The 16,966-nt window shown below is 35.3% G+C and overlaps 1 protein-coding gene across 1 annotated transcript in view; it reads left to right on the top strand.

The window, feature by feature from the left end:
* Window positions 1-4,820: 4,820 nt before the first annotated feature.
* The window catches only part of LOC109238745 (protein PIR), a 42,794-nt gene continuing 30,648 nt past the window's right edge, over window positions 4,821-16,966 (top strand). The window contains exons 1-11 of the mRNA XM_019405216.1: window positions 4,821-5,118; window positions 5,239-5,311; window positions 5,981-6,045; window positions 6,128-6,205; window positions 7,773-7,892; window positions 7,985-8,055; window positions 9,301-9,393; window positions 14,327-14,396; window positions 14,490-14,554; window positions 15,705-15,900; window positions 15,996-16,147. Of these exons, the coding sequence (XP_019260761.1) occupies window positions 5,065-5,118; window positions 5,239-5,311; window positions 5,981-6,045; window positions 6,128-6,205; window positions 7,773-7,892; window positions 7,985-8,055; window positions 9,301-9,393; window positions 14,327-14,396; window positions 14,490-14,554; window positions 15,705-15,900; window positions 15,996-16,147 (1,037 nt within the window). The 5' untranslated portion in view covers window positions 4,821-5,064. The remainder of the gene's footprint in view (window positions 5,119-5,238; window positions 5,312-5,980; window positions 6,046-6,127; window positions 6,206-7,772; window positions 7,893-7,984; window positions 8,056-9,300; window positions 9,394-14,326; window positions 14,397-14,489; window positions 14,555-15,704; window positions 15,901-15,995; window positions 16,148-16,966) is intronic.

Here is a 16,966-nt window from a genome sequence, read left to right as displayed (position 1 = left end):
ATCTGAAAGAAGTCGAAAAGGTCCTAGAGATTAGGGTTTCAGAAGAACCGAAAAGCAATGAGAAAGGCCTTGAAAGTTACCGATCTAACCAGGAGAGTCAAAGGTCTGACTCGAATGGCCATGGCTGGCCGGAGAAAGGTCAGGGATGACCGGAGAAAGGTCATCGAGCAAAGACTGGACCAAGTCCCTTCAAAGTCTGGTCATGAGACCACAGAACCAAACACATAGAAGCCATGGAAGGCTGATACAGGTCTCAGATGACCCTGGAAAGCCATGGATTAGGGTAGATTAGGGTGGCAGCGGCTAGGGTTTGAGGGTGTTGTAGAGAGGATTTGGGAGAGGAGGGATCCAGAGGCGGCGTATGGTAACAAATGAAAGGGTTTGGGGGAGGGGGGTAGTATGGAATTAATTAAGGCAAGGGTGATTATTGGCCGTTGATCATTCAGATCAACGGCCTAGATTAAAACGGATGAGTGGGCGGTTTCCTGAAACTGGGTTTGGGTCGGATTAAATTGAAATTGGGTCGGGTTCAATTGGGGTCAGAATTTGGCTATAATTGAAATGAAATTGGGCTAACATTTAAATAGCCAAGTTTCCCTGTTTAATTTATAAAAATAATAAATTAAATTCTGAAAATAAATTAAAGGTACTAAAATGGCTTATAACACATAATTAACTATTTAAAATACAGGGCTTGATTTTTATGAATATAAACGTAATTAATCCTAAAAGAGGCTAATGTTGCAATTATACAATTTTAGCCTTTAAAAAATACTAAATAATTTTGTAAAAATATGCAAAAAATCCCTTAGCTATATTTTGGCATAAACACAAAAGTTCAACAAATGAATCACCAAAAATGATAATTTAGAAATAATTATTGAATTTTTATGGATAAAAATAGGGGAATATATTGATTTAAAAATATTTTAAAATTAAGGAAAAATAAGGAAACACTTGGATATACTTATATATGCGTACATATGCCATTTTGAAGGTATTCTGCAATATATATATATATATATATATATATATATATATATATATATATATATATATATATATATATATATATATATATATATAGGGAAAAATTAGGTATCAACATGTATGATAAGTTTGAAGGAGCGTACCGGCTCTAAAAGAGTTTTCTTCGAGCGAGCGGTCTTTATATCTTTTTGAGCTGCATGCCCAAGGCAATGCTTTTTGTGGATTGAGATGGATTGATCTACGCTATCGTGCCTCCTCCTTGTACCGGTTGAAAATAATATTAAATGGACTGCATAAAGCGTTGATTTTGAGAAAAAAAATATCTCCATAATATATTTTAATATTATATTTGAACTGTTTTCCTACTCAAGTAATAAATTTTTTAATCAATTTTTCGTGTAATCTTGAAAAACATACCCAATTATTAAACAACAACTAAGAAAATATTTAAGAATATAAATTTGTGAGAAAAAGAGAAAGAAAAATGGTTGGTAAGAGTCAATACCACTAATGATTCTGCAAATATAAAGATCTAAGAGTGGAATGTCATATCGATATTTTTACTCTTTGAAAATAAAATTTATGGTGGATAAAATTATAATTAAGATTAAATCGTCAAAACAAGAGATGAACTAATATTAAGAATCCGAATCAACATGAAATAAATTATTTTTTATGTTAAGACCAAATAATTAAATCTTTCAATTAATTATTTAGCAAGAGAATCCAATTCAACTATTTTTTAAATTCATCATATGAGTAAATTATTTTTCACGTAAAAAAAATCTTAGGATATATAAATTTATTTCATAAAAAGAGCGTTAGAGATTAAAAAAATTAGAATACAAAGTAAAAAATGTTATTATAGTATTAAGAAACAAACGGCCATACAAGTGTCTGTTGAAGCACAATCAAAGCTACATCATGAACAAGAACAAGCTTTCAAGACTATATTATAAAGAGCCGACTCTGGTATAGCGGGATTATCCTTTGTAGATGCCCCCGGCTGAATAAAAATAATATTTCTACGTCATGCATTATTTGCAAATGTCAAATTAGGAGGCATGATAATGTTAGCAATAATAACGAATGATGTACCCGCAACGATTTTATTATGAAGCCACTCACTTTAGATTTGATATACTTTTGAAACAACTAAAATAACCATCACAAATATATCAAAGTAGAGTTATGTTGCGAAATTTGAAGGAAAGCAAAATTGATAGTATGTGATGAAGCCCTTGTAGCTAAGTATCAAATGATCGAAATAATTGCTCGAAGTTTTGGAGATATATTGAAATTAGCCTGCCAAAATTATACTTTTGGCCTCAAATAAAAAAGATTCAATTGACAAAAAATATAAAGTAAGAACAGATCTAATTTTATTAAAAAAATGACTACCATAACAAAGTTCACTCCTCAATTTATCACTTTGCTTAAGTTTCATTATAACTTTTGAAAGAATCATGACCCAGATCCTGTGAATTTCATTTAACATCTTGAGTTTTGCTTGAGTAGTTACGAAAGATTGGTAATTGAAGCACATTGTCTGAAAAACACAAAAACCTGAAAAGGAAAAAGAGAAAAAAAGGTACAGTATAAGAAAAAGATGAAGGAAATATTGGCGTTCTCTTCGGGGAAAAGAAATCTCAATGGAGTTAGTCTTCAAAGGGAAGACAACGTGCTGCTCCCTCCACTTTGATTAAAATAAATTTTTTGATTATGACTTCCCAACACAATGTATGAAGTAGTCATGAACTTAAAATTTCAGTAGTTACGAATCTTATTATATATATATATATATATATATATATATATATATATATATAAAAGTTGTATTTAAGTACTTGTACCTCGTGTTTTATATCTTTTTCCATCAATTGTTTACTTACCATAAATTTTTTATTGTGCGTTTTCAAATCTGGACCGTATCTATTATTTTCTTCTCTTGAAAGAAGTAAATTAGGGGTGATAATTTGAGCCTAAATCCATCCAACCGACCCAATCCGTTCAGAGATTAATGGGTTGGGGTACAAATATTTTAGCTCATGGGTCTATTTGGGCTGAGTATAAGATAACCCATCATTTTTTATAATCCATTCTGACCCATGAATTAGCCCAAATACAACCCATGAATGTTACCCAAAATAAATGGATCTCAACCCAATTGAAGGTTTGTCCGAAAATTTACTTAGTTGCCCCATCATTAGTTTCTGTATCTAAATTTAAAAATGAGACTCAAGGTATTTAATAAGTTTTAATGTAAATATGAATAATTTTGTAATTGAGTTGTGGTGAAATTTACTTATTTGGAAATAACATAAAAGATATTTTTCAACTTACCAATTTTAAATGCTAATTTGTTATTTAAGAAAAAATATTTTGATTCTCAAAATACTAATAATATTTTTTTACCTTTTATACATAGGTGTATAAAAGGTAAAAGGTTAACATGAGCATGATCTAAAATATGGGTCAAGTTGAGTGGGTTGGGCTATGACACATTGTTTAGCCGATTTTGACGCAACCCATCTTAGCCTAAGTATACTTTGGGCTGGGTTGAGTAATAACCTCCATTTATTGACCTAACCCATCTTAACCCGTCCAAATTCAGTCCAACCTGCCCATTTGCCACCCCTTTAGTAAATATTATATAAATTAACTTTGCGCAATGTTTTATCACAGCAAAGGTTTTCATACTCGTACCTTTGGAGTATCAATAGTCGATTTGACGGATAAATTATACCTTATTTTCTGATTATCCTATTGTGTAGAGTTAAAATTAAACTTTTCGAATTGTCTCAATTAGTTTTTTCATATATTTTTATATTTGCATGATTAGGTTAATTTTCGGTACCTTATTTTTAAAACATTATGTAAGAGTAGCTGTTATTATGATATGCGATTTGTCATGTAAAATAAAATTCCTAATTGTATGGGGTCGAATTTGACTGACCACGTCCCTAAGCCAGCACGACCGACCGAATATATGTGAATCCGGCTAGAAGGACGACTTAGGAATAATAAGAGGGACGACTTCATGATCACGTCGGCCCCTCTATAGCATGTACTTTATTGCTGTCTTTTAATATTTAAGTAAGGATCCTCTATTATATAAAGTGGGGTTCGAGCCTTGTAAATGAGGGGGGGGGGGGATTCATTATTGGAAATACAAGCTCTCTGGCTCTCTCATCTCTCTAACATTATCTCTCTCTCTTATCTCTCGAAGATTATCACCTTCTCTCTCTCCGATTTGTATTATTGTTGTCTGAACCAATTCCCAAGATCATCCTAGGGTTTATTATCTTCGATTATGATTTACCCCTTCATCTATATTGATTGATTTGCTTAAAAAGTGTTAAACAACTTTTGAGTCAAACACTAATAAGTTTTAATGTAATATGTAAAGTGTAAAGTACAATTTAAATGAGTTTAATATTTTTATTAAATAAAAAATGTTACATGTAAGAGCTTAAATGTGTTCCAACTTTTAGCAGACGTTTGGACATAAAAATTATAATTTTTTTGAAAAATAGTAGTATTTAAAGATTAGTTGAAAAATAATATTTGAAATTATGTTTGGACATACATTTTATTTAAAAAAATGTTGCAGTTCTGTGAGTGGGGAAAAAAGTTCTCCTGAAAGTTATGGAAAAAGTGATCAAAACTTTTTTTTGGTTTTTGAAAATTCATTTTTAAATTTTTTTCAAAAACTTGAAAATTTTATATTTTTGAAAAAAATTCGAAAAAAAGAAATTTTTTTTAATGGACAAACGGGTATACTACTATTTACAAAAGTGAGTAATTTTACACTATCGTTTCTGAGTGCTAGAACTAACATTGGTAAATAGATAGTGGTGCTGTAGGAGAATTGCACCTCCTCCTTAAATTGCTGTACCTTCTTCTCCAGATCCAACAAGACCAAATACGCAAACACAGCGTTAGTTCAAGAGTTTCGCTCCTTCAACAAAAACATAAGAGCAGAGCCCCACAGTTCAAGAGTTTCGCTCCTTCAATGCAGTAACTTTCTGCTAATTTTGAAAGATATTTACCACATTTTGTCTCTCAGATCAAATGGCTGTTCCGATTGAAGAAGCTATAGCTGCACTATCCACATTTTCTTTAGAGGTTAATTTTTTAACGTATATTACTATTATTGTGAAAATTAGATTCATAGTTTGCAGATGAACTTTATATATAAGTATGTTTTCTTAATTGATGATTTTCTCGTTAAAATTATAATATTAGGATGATCAAGCAGAGGTACAAGGTCCAGGGTTTTGGGTTTCAGCTGAAGGAGGTGCAACTATTAGTCCAATTGGTAACACATATTTTTCTTTTAGGTCTTCAGTACTGATCCAGAAGTTCTTTTTTTCTTAATTATTTTTGTTGTTGGTAATGTTATTATTATGATTATCATCATTTACTTTTTTCCTGAATGTTTTCATTAAGGATGTTTCTTTTGAGGTCTTCCTTTCTGTAATTATAAATTAATTTGCCTTCAATATTTTGTTTTGTTAAATAAAATTGCCTTCAATATTGTTTAGATGTGCTGTCTTTTTTCTCATTTTTTTGGTAATCGAGAAATCCTTGAGGACCAGTGCCGCGTGGTTTGAAACTCTTGATGATGGGCCTGCACCTCTACCCTTTCTCCATTTTTAAACCAGGCTTTTGTCTACAATAATGTTCGAACTCGTGACGTGCACCTAACCCACACATCTTGCACTATGGTTTTACCACTAGGCCAAAGCCCTGCATTCGAAACCGTGACATGCGCTATGCTCTTTTTTCTCATTTACTATTATCTGTCATTCTACTATTAGAATCATTTTATTATTTTTGGAATTTCAGGTGAGTCATTGTGAATGTTCCTTGTTGGTCTTCTTTCTGCAATTATATCCCACCCATGAAATCAAATTGCCGTGTGTATATTTGAGTAAAGGTTCTTTTTTTTTTAAACCTTTTAAATGTTTCAAAATGTTTTTGGCAGAGTACAGTGACGTGGCTGCATATAGGCTGTCATTATCGGAAGACACTAAAGCTATTAACCAGCTGGTATATGTTAAGAAATTGTACCAGTTTTCTGCTGCTGAAATTGCACTTCTTTTCCTTGATGTAATGCTGAAGTTGTTTGTAGAACACACTTATACAAGAGGGGAAGGAAATGGGTTCCGTGCTCTACACATATAGAAGTTGCGTTAAAGCGCTTCCTCAGGTTGGTAAATGACTTCGGCTTCTAACAAAAAAGCTTTTGATTTCTGAATATGAGATAGGCATTATTATTAGGATATTCTACTTTGCTGCTAAGCTTTTTGTTTTTTGTCTGGTACGTGAAAATGATGATAATATGTGGTGTTTGTTTGTAGTTTATTTCAGAATATTGTTGTATATCTACATATCTGTAGCATTTATTAGTTAAAAAATCTATACAATCTGTGGTAGTTTTGTGAGAGCACGAACAATGAGCAATTTCAATTCATGCTTAACTTTTAGCAGGAAGAAGAGCAAAACCTTTTTAAGCAACTGACTTGTAAAATTTCCTGATAACTTCGCCCAAGGTCACTAAACTAAATCAAATGTAGAAGGACTGCAAAATTTGCTACTAACCAGCACATGCAGCATTAAAGCTCATAAAGGTAGCTTCGTTTTAAACCAAAGTATACCCGTCATGCCACCTTGGGTTCAGGTCTAAGGAGATCTAGGTAGGTATGCCTTGGTAGTAGAAATGCTAGCCATTTAATAGACTCCAGTTGTAGCTGTTTTCATCTTTGATGACTTCAGACTTTTACCAAAAAGGGAGAAAGGGGAAGTACTTGAGCAATGTTCCTTATAAATTATACTAAAAAGGGCAGCCCGGTGCACTAAGCTCCCGCTATGCGTAGGGTCCGGAGAAGGGCCGGACCACAAGGGTCTATTGTATGCAGCCTTACCCTGCATTTCTGCAAGAGGCTGTTTCCACGGCTTCCATATAAATTATACTATTCCTTTCAAATTCATTAAGGTTTCATATAATGATTCTCGAATGCATCAGGGTTTGTTAAATTGATTCAAGTCTACATTGATATGTAACTACCTTTTCAATGTGATAACAAGCTATATCAACGTTATTATGTCGTCGCTTAAAGCGATGAAGTGAAGGGAGGGAGTATCTCTTCATGGGTGAAGCCATGCGCTTTAGAGAAGTGTACGCATCAAACAGGATCCACAAAAGATCCTAATGAGAATCAACCAGTTCTTTGAATCTCAACTTTAAAGAGTTAGATTAATATCAACATTATTGTATTTTGAATGCTGAAATTAGTTATTTTAATTGCAATTTAATAGAAATTGTACTAATTCATATATGTTGGTATAATTTAATTTTCTCTAAATAGTGTACTTCACTTGACAGTGTCCATTTCACTTCACGCCTTTTGCTTTTAGCCAAATTATCCTTGTCATTTTTTGCGCTTTTCATTTTAAAAATACCGCGCTATATTGCTGTTGGGATATTAATTATTAAGTATGTTATCTAGTTTTGCATTTCCTTTAACTTTGTTTGGATGTTTATTGTGTAGTTAAAAGTGTTTACGAAGCCCTAGCAAGAAAACAAGTGCTGAAAGCTGATTTTTCTGAGAGATAAAGTTCATCTCAATAATTGAGGCAAATTTATGGCAGATTGAAGTTGTTAATCTTTCTTTTTTGTACATATTATTTTGATGTCTGCACCTTCTTTTTTCCACCTTCCGACTTTTTCTTTTTCCTTTAATAAACTTGTAATAGTTATAGACAAAGTATTGCAGCTTCCAGATTCTATGAAGCAAAGCCAGGCTGACCTGTATCTTGAAACTTATCAAGTTTTGGATTTGGAAATGAGCCGTCTGCGTGAAATCCAGAGATGGCAAGCATCAGCTGCATCTAAGGTTTGAACCCGTGATTCTATTTATCTAAAATCTTTACTAAAGATATAAATTTTTCTCACACAAGCTTTTCTGCTCGATCCATTTCAACACAGCTGGCAGCTGACATGCAACGTTTTTCCAGACCGGAGCGTCGCATTAATGGTCCCACAGTAACTCATCTATGGTCTGTACATGTGTCTTATCTTTTCATTAGTCTATTCTCTTTATATTTATAAAAAAGATTAGTCTATTACCTTTTTTCTGAATTGTAATTATTTACGTTAATTGGTTAAATTACTTGCCACTATTTCATATTCACATCCTAGATGGTAATTGCTTCTTTTAGGGTGTGTATAATCTTCGGAAATGTTACGAGGGAAGGGAAAGCCTAGCGTAAAGGGCGCTCCACCTCCAGTCTTGAGGTTGAGGGGTTTGGGTCGCCAAGGTACCAAAGTGGAAAAAACCACTCTTTGGCTCCTGCATAGGGCTAATTTGTGTTTTTCTTTTTGGGGTGGGGGGGTGGGGGGGNNGTGGGGGTGGGTTGAGGTTTACCAAATTTAATAAAAGATCTTCGCAAGCGTGTCAGTTTTCTGTTAGAGGTCTCTTCTTTGCATTAAAATGCACAATTGAAAGCAGCTTTACTTACCTAGCAGTTTGTATCAGAAAAATTTAGATAGGCATCAAAGCCAAATTTCGATAGTCCAGGTTCACGAAATGTTCAGTACTTGGTCTGACTACTGAAAATTTGATCTGATGACGCATAGCTTATTACTTTAGAACTATTAAAATTAGGTGAGGCAGTCAAATTCCTCCCGACATATATTTAACCTGAAAAAACCAGTATGTTTTTTCTCTTTTGGAGGGAAAATAGGAAAAGAAACAAAAATTCCAGAACTTATTAGTATGTCATGCCAAGGTATCTGTTTCTTGTGTCTCATATAACTTGGTGATTGGGGAAAAGGGTATCGGAAGAATGAGTTCCAAAAACTTGGTTATGCAGTGCTGGATTTTATGGCAAAATGTGTGTAAAGTGTATAATATTGTCTCATTGTTTAGGAGACAATGTTTCATTGGTGCAGTATTGTTTGATTAATCTTTGTGAAGTAATTAAGACACCAGTTATTTGCACAGATCCAAAACATTCAATGAATCCTTCTTTCAAGTCTGCTGTACCACCTGATTTCTCACTACTACATGATTATTAGCCCAAAGAAAAGATCGAAAAGTATACAGTTGAACAGCTCAAGTTTTTTTATCATGACCTGATATTGTGATAATGAGCTTGCACCTTTACTAGTACATTTAGTTTGTCAGTTCTGTTTTCTTAAGCTTATGATTGATGAATTTACTTGTTTTTCTCAAATGCCCCTGAATCTCTTGACTTTGCAATGAGCAATAAGGCATAAATATTCAAAATATTTTGTTGCAGGTCCATGCTGAAGTTACTTGATGTTCTGATCCAGCTTGATCATCTTAAAAATGCAAAAGCTAGTATACCTAATGACTTTTCTTGGTACAAAAGGTAAAGATGTGCGTGTTAGTTGTTTGTTCTTCACGAGTGCTCAACTTTTCAATCCCTGCCATTTACGACAATTGGTTGCACAAAGGCTTAACATGTTATAAATTGACTACTTAACAATAGTAATGCTTGTCAATCAATGTCACGATCCAAAAATCTCTCCGAAGGAGTCGTGATGGCACCTAGTCTCTAAACTAGGTAAGCCTAACATTAACTGAGATAACAATTATATTTACTGACTTTAATCTGAATAACTCTTAACAGTTTACAATTCCCAAACCGGTGGTACAAGTCACAAGCTTTTCTAAGAGTAGTTATACAAAATAAATACATCACTGCTCCGAAACAAAAGGAACAAATGGAAATAAGTACAAATGAAGGTGACTCTGAGGCCTGCGAACGCTGTAGCAAGTTTACCTTGAGTCTCCACCGCAACGACCCGCACAGCTACTACCGATCAAATACCTGGATCTGTACACAAAAATGTACAGAAGTGTAGTATGAGCACACCACGGTGGTGCCCAGTAAGTATTAAGACTAACCTCGGTGGGGTAGTGACGAGGAACAGTCCAGGCACCTACTGGTCAAATAAATTGAACCGGATTTGATAATAAACTATCAATCTAAAAATGACATAGTAATATCAACAACAGGGAAAGAACAAACTATAATCAGTAGAAACAATAAAGAGGAACACGGGTGGAAACGAAGATAACCACATAAATTAACACCAACATAGCTGGAACACAGACAAGTAAAGAAAAATGTACTCAAACAAGGAAAACGATACCAGCTCAATAAATCATATCGTTTCTGATGTACAATTTCCAGCCATCTCAAACTCGATGTCTCATATCATAACCTCAACTACCAAACTTTTAGCACACCCGGCACCTCGTGCCCACATATTTCTATCTCACTTTACACAACAATGTTCTCAAGTTACTCGGTTCATAGGGTCTATAACCAATGCAATTAAGATGTTCAAGGAGTCTGATTTACATAACATAAGTGGAGTACAGCTTCTAAACCAATTAGGAACTCAGCAAGAAAAGATGAAGTTATTTTTTTTGAAATCATTTAAATAAAGAAAGTACCATTTTCAATTAAAGTACAACATCGAATGAAATACTACCTTTAACAAGAAATTTAATAAATTATCTTAGTAGAAATCCCATTTAAAGTAAACTACACCTCAGACGGTTTAAGAAAATTTAATTGAGTAACTAAATGAATTGAAGATGAAACAATTATTGAAATTTGAAGTATTGAAAAATATGTATATAAATATGGCAAAGTATTGAAAACATGATGGGGTTCCTTCACAAAGGATCACAGCGGTAAAGGAATCTGAACAGTTAAAACACTTGAATTGGTAACAACAAATAAACATAGCAAACAGAAAGTGCACGGCACCAAAATCCAATTACTAACAAGGATAAGGAAAACAAACACAGAATTTCACTTTCATTTCATATCTTGTTGCAGGCGTGCAACCCGATCCCATTTCACATATCTCGTTGCAGGCGTGCAACCCGCTCCCATTTCATATATCTCGTTGCAGGCGTGCAACCCTCTCCCATTTCATATATCCCGTTGCAGGCGTGTACCCCGCTCCCATTTCATATATACTCGTTGCAGGCGTGCAACCCGCTCCCATTTCATATATCTCGTTGCAGGCGTGCAACCCGATCCCATTTCATATATCTTGTTGCAGGCGTGCAACCCGCTCCCATTTCATATATCTTGTTGCAGGCGTGCAACCCGCTCCCATTTACAAATCATCATCAATCATAAAAGAATCCCGGCAAGGGAACAAGAGTATAACAACAACATCCCGGCAAGGGAGACAATATCATAAGCAATAACGTCCCGGCAAGGGAATCAACAAGTACATAATAAGGGTCACGGAAAAACCAAGAAGCACGATAACTTCAACAAAACAACAAGACATAATAAGCACGTGATAACTATACCGGTAATCACAACAATTGGACATGTAAAATATTCGCACGAAATCATAGAGGAACTCACAATCAAGAAGTATCAAAACAATAAGGAAGACAATCACTTCAATTAAGACAATTAAGGGTCAATGTAACACGTGAGAATTAAAGAAAAGCTAACAACGTCATATGGAGCATATAGAGGCAAGTTAAGCAATTAGGAAACCCAATCATAACGGGATGCTTTCCACATAAGGACCTAAGAACCCTAGAGGCAAATTTCTCACAAATAAGTCCGAGCACACACTCGTCACCTCGCATGCACGGACTACAATTAGCATGGAAGACTCAAATCCTAAGGGGAAGTCCCCACACAAGGTTAGGCAAGATACTTACCTCAATCCAGCCAATTCTATACTCAATTTAGCTTTTCCTTTACCAATTCATCAATGCTCGGCTCAATCTAGCCAAAAACGACTTGAACACATCTAATAATGCAAGAGAAAATAATTTCAATTAACAAAACTTTGATTCTTATACAATTTGCAAAAAGTCAACAAAAGTCAACTCCCCGGGCCCGCACCTCGGAACCCGACAAAATTTACAAAAATACAAATACCCACTTCCGATACNAAAATTTACAAAAATCAAATACCCATTCCGATACGAGTTCACCCATACAAAAATTATCCAATTCCGATACCATTTGGTCCTTCAAATCATCATTTTAAATTTTGAAAGATTTCACAAATTTTCTTCCCAAATTCCATCCCAAATCATGAATTAAATGATGAATTCAATGATAGATTCATGTACTCTAGCCACATCCGAGTTAGAATCACTTACCCCGATGAATTTCTTGGAAAAAACCTTCGAAAAATTGCCAAAATCCGAGCTCTCTAGGTCAAAATATGAAATAAAACCCTAAACCTCGTATTTATAGTGCACCTCCCGGATTTCCACCACTGCTGACCGCACAAAAACCAGTGCTGCCCGCACAAAACCAGTGCTGTCCGCACAAAAACCAGTGCTGTCCGCGGAGGATTTGACTGCAGTGACAAGCTTTAGTATTTTGGCCATAGCTTTTTCTACATATGTCCAAATTGTGATTTCTTTACCTTTCTGGAAACTAGACACGAAGGGCTATAACTTTCGTTTTTGAATCATCTCAAAATTCCTTGTAGATCAAAAGATATAGGCTTCCGAAGTCGGACCACTGCACCTGCGGAACATCTTGATGTGCGGCCGCACACCAAATTGTGCGGTCTGCACTGAGGTCCGCATAAATTTTAGTGCGGTCCGCACACTCCTCTGAGGTCCGCATATTTTTGGTGCGGTCCGCACTCCCAAAAGTGCCAGAACCATCTCAGAGTACCGATATGCCCGGGCTCGCTCAAAATTCACCCCGAAACTCATCCGAGGCCCCCGGAATCTCAACCAAATGTACCAACACATCCCATAACATCATACGAGCTTAGCCCCACTCTAAAATCACTTCAAACATCGCTAAGACCACGAATCAGATGCCCAAACGCATGAAAATCACTATGAACTTCAAGGACCTCTAGAATCGCAACCAAGCGTCCGAACCATATCAAATTAACTCCAAGCGACACCAAATTTTGCAGGCAAGTCCCAAAGACATAACGGAGCTGTTCCAACTTTCGGAATCACATTCCGACCTCGATAACATAAAAGTCAACTATGGGTCAATCCTCTTCATTTCCCAAAATTCAACCTTTTCCAACTTTCACCAAAATGCCCCAAATTACCCTACGGGCCTCCAAACCCAAATTCGAACACAAGCCCAAGTCCAAAATCACCATACGAAGCTACTGACATCACCCAAAACTCATTCCGGAGCCGTTTACTCAGAAGTCAAATTCTGGGCCAATTCTCTCAGCTTAAACTTCCAGAACTATATTCCTTCCTTCCAATTCGACTCCAATTCATCCGAAAACTGAATCCAAACCTGCATACAAGTCGTTATACATAATGTGAAGCTGCTCTTGAACTCAAACTGCCGAAATGGATGCAATTGTTCAAAGCGACCAGTCGGGTCGTTACAATCAAACCACGAGGGAATTATATGAACACTGTAAGTGGTCGTTTAAAAGAAAAACACTGTAACTGTTGGTAAAAGTTCTTAAATTTTCATGACTACCGTCATGTTTGGTGTTTATTTATGAGCAGATCTTCCTTGTTGATTGCAATCAATACTTTTTATCTGCATATTTTATTGAAACTCTCTTAGTAGCAAACTATATGTCAGCAGTGGTGTCTTCTAAAGTGTTGCTTGTTCTTGTTCAGTGTATACCAAGTGTGGTCACTTTTGCTCCCAGACTTCTGTTCTGATTTTAATTTGAAAGCATTCTTGAAAACATAGATCTGTTATGCCACCTACAAAATTGTGTAACCACTAGGCACTAGAAAATTAGAGGCAATTCCAACATCCTCTCCCTGGTGCACAAAAGGGCGTGGAAAAGGCAGGATCCTCGAAGAACAAATTTGAGCTTTGAACTGCCAGTCTGCCTGGTGAAGGGGCCAAATCTTGGTGTTCCTTTCACAGTCCAAAAGAGAGAACAATGACTAAGAAAGAAGAAATGGAAAAAGCCAAAGGTCCCACAAAATTTTATTTAATTGTTTGTTTGTGCTGGGTGCTTGCATCAGAAAAAATATATATTTAGTATCTCATGAAGTATTAGTCAACAAATTCTTATGTTTATAATGAAGTAGCCTAAATTTGGAACAAATGAGCCTGAATAGAGTGCAATAAAAAACAGAGGATTCATATAGCCAGCCAGACTAGTTAGGAATTGAGCTTAGTTGATCGATTGAATGAAGCGGCTTAAGAAATTTGTTACACGGTTGTTCTCTTTTCCCCTCTTTGTACTTCTCCCAACATCAGGAATTTCAGTTCACCTTCCATTTAATAGAACTTCCTATTCGAGTGAAAGTGTTTCATTTGTTTGTCTTATCCAATATGTCAGAACATTCACACAAGTCAGTGTACAGTGGCAAGATACAGATTCAATGAGGGAGGAGTTGGATGATTTGCAGGTGCATATCTAATTCTTGTCTACGTTAAGTTTTTGCATCATGTGAACTTGCACGTATTTGTGTGTGCTGAACATGAATTGCACATATTTTCAGATCTTCTTGAGCACGAGGTGGGCTATTTTGTTAAACTTGCATGTTGAGATGTTCCGGGTGAACAAGTATCCTTCCAATAATCTTTCTCTGCCCAGAGGAATGGTGAAATGATGCTGCAGCACTGAGTGAATTTTGTCTCTGTCTGTATTTATGTTTCTATGTATGTGTATTTACTGTGTCTCATTGCCTTCAAGATCTGTCATGATAAGTCTTATTTATTGGAGGCTAATCATCTTAGATATCTGAAAGTTCATAACTACATAGGTGATAAAACATTTAGTCTGAAGGAATTTTCATTTTCATCATTGTAAATCTTGAGGTTTCTTCATAACTGAGATATTTAACTTATCTGATTTTGGAAGTAAAAGAGAAACAGCTTTTCGAGTTTAATAAAAAAATGTTCAGTTTCGAGTTAACCAAACTTAACTTTTTCAGACCTACTCTTTTGACAGAATTCCTGAAAAGGGAGCCAGAAGTTTGATTTGGAGGAAAATATTCAAATCTGACTTCTACAAGAGTTACTATAAACATAACCATGAATTTTGCAAAAGGAACTTGTGCACATCCTGTCTTGAAGTTCAGAATTTTTACTTCATTTCTTTTATATACTTCTAGTTCCCCCCGAATAAATGTTCCTAATTTTTTTCAAATTATTTACGTATTAAACAAAATCCATCCTGAAAGGAAAAAGAAGATAAAGAGGAAGAATGCATAGAAAAATCCTAAGAGAGACATTATCGCCTGAGAATGCTAAGAGAGAGCATTGGCATATACTACCCTCTGCTGATAGTTTTAGAAAGGTAAGATCAGAAATAACCAGTGTTTGACATAGCCAACTTGGTATTTCCTGCTGGATTGGCTTAACCATTGGGACTGAATGGAATCTGTATGGGAGGATCTTATATTAGAAAGGTAATCAATCTTCCAACCTCGATATCAGAGGTCAGTTCGTTCAGCTTTGCATTCTGAGGATCTGAAGTACCTTTTATACAAGTCACTTTGATTGAGTATAGCACAAATCACGGAGAAGGGCACTTCTGATGAAGCCAACACATGTCCATCGCTTTCAGGATATCTGACCACTAATGTCTGCACTTTGCAATTTTTTGTGGCTAAATATCATTTGCTTTGGTGGTAATTTCTATCATGTATGGCATGAAATTGTCTACTCATTTCCAGTGCTCTACTTTTCCTGAGCTCCTTGACTCTTTATAGTGTTGAAGACATTCTTCAAGTTCTCATTGTCTTCATAGTCGAGTCATTGGAGTTGAATTTTGCACTTCTGTTTCCGGAGAGGCACACACTTCTTCGTGTTTTGCCTGTCCTTGTTGTCTTAGCATCATCATCAGAGAAAGATAGCGAATCATTGTACAAAAGGGTGAAAATCAACAGACTAATTAGCATATTTAAGGTATGTTCATTTTGCTCTTATTATGATATAAACTTTACTACTTCCACTCTCTACCCCTTGGAAAATTGTCCTTTGTTGCCTTTCTCTATATGCAGAATGATCCTGTGATACCTGCTTTCCCAGATCTTCATCTGTCTCCTGCTGCAATTTTAAAAGAGTTATCAACATACTTCCCTAAATTTTCTGCACAAACTCGGCTTCTCACTCTTCCAGCACCTCATGAGCTGCAACCGCGTGAGGCACAAGAATATCCTTTCTCAGTGTTTCTGACCTTTAATCTTCTTTGTTGCTTTTGATGCTGTTCAATTTTGGGTCCATGTGAGTCAGAATCGGTTTTCCTGAAACTTACTTTTCATTATTGCTGATAACTTGAGAACAGATTCTGTTGAAAGTTGAAACAGAATAGAATTTTAGTGCGGTGCTTTTCCTTTCCCTATTCCAATTGATTTCTTAAGTAACAGAAAATCTACTGTTTTTTTGAAGGAAATAGTTAGAGAAAGCTTACAATATCTGTTTATTTCTTTTTCTTTTAACACTTCCCTCTCTTCACCAGCAGTCCCAAATTATTACTTTTCTCCACGAACATTATTACTTTGAAGTTTCGTGACCAAGCATAATATTGTCCTAATTTGAAGTGGTTTAACATTGTACACATTTTTGGCAGCTCTCTCTCTCTCTCTCTCTCTCTCTCTCTCTCTCTCTCTCTCTCTCCCTCTCTCTCCCTCCCCCTCTTCACAAGAGTAGTAAGTTTGAATCCATAAAACATATTTGGCCTTCTAATGGAGGTGTTATTTCTTTTTTAGTATTAAAATTCAGTAAACGGCTTTTAAAATGTTTTTTACTACTGGAGCAAGTATTCTGAAATATTATAAAATATCAGGCAGTTCATATTCAATGATAGAAAGTTTAAATGCTTTAGTTCTTTTATGGTACATGTCATCTATGGGAGTTTATTTGTATTTTAACTTGTAAGTAATTTCTCTATACTTTCCTTTTGTTTCCTCTATTTTGTCTAATAAACTTCCTCCACTATCCACTGGAAGATCTTCAAGGGTTTACCTTAAGT

The sequence above is a fragment of the Nicotiana attenuata genome, unplaced genomic scaffold, assembly GCF_001879085.1.
Source record: "Nicotiana attenuata strain UT unplaced genomic scaffold, NIATTr2, whole genome shotgun sequence".
NCBI classification, from domain to species: domain Eukaryota; kingdom Viridiplantae; phylum Streptophyta; class Magnoliopsida; order Solanales; family Solanaceae; genus Nicotiana; species Nicotiana attenuata.
The sequence above is the reverse complement of the archived record's forward strand: the minus strand, read 5'-3'. Positions and strand labels throughout refer to the sequence as shown.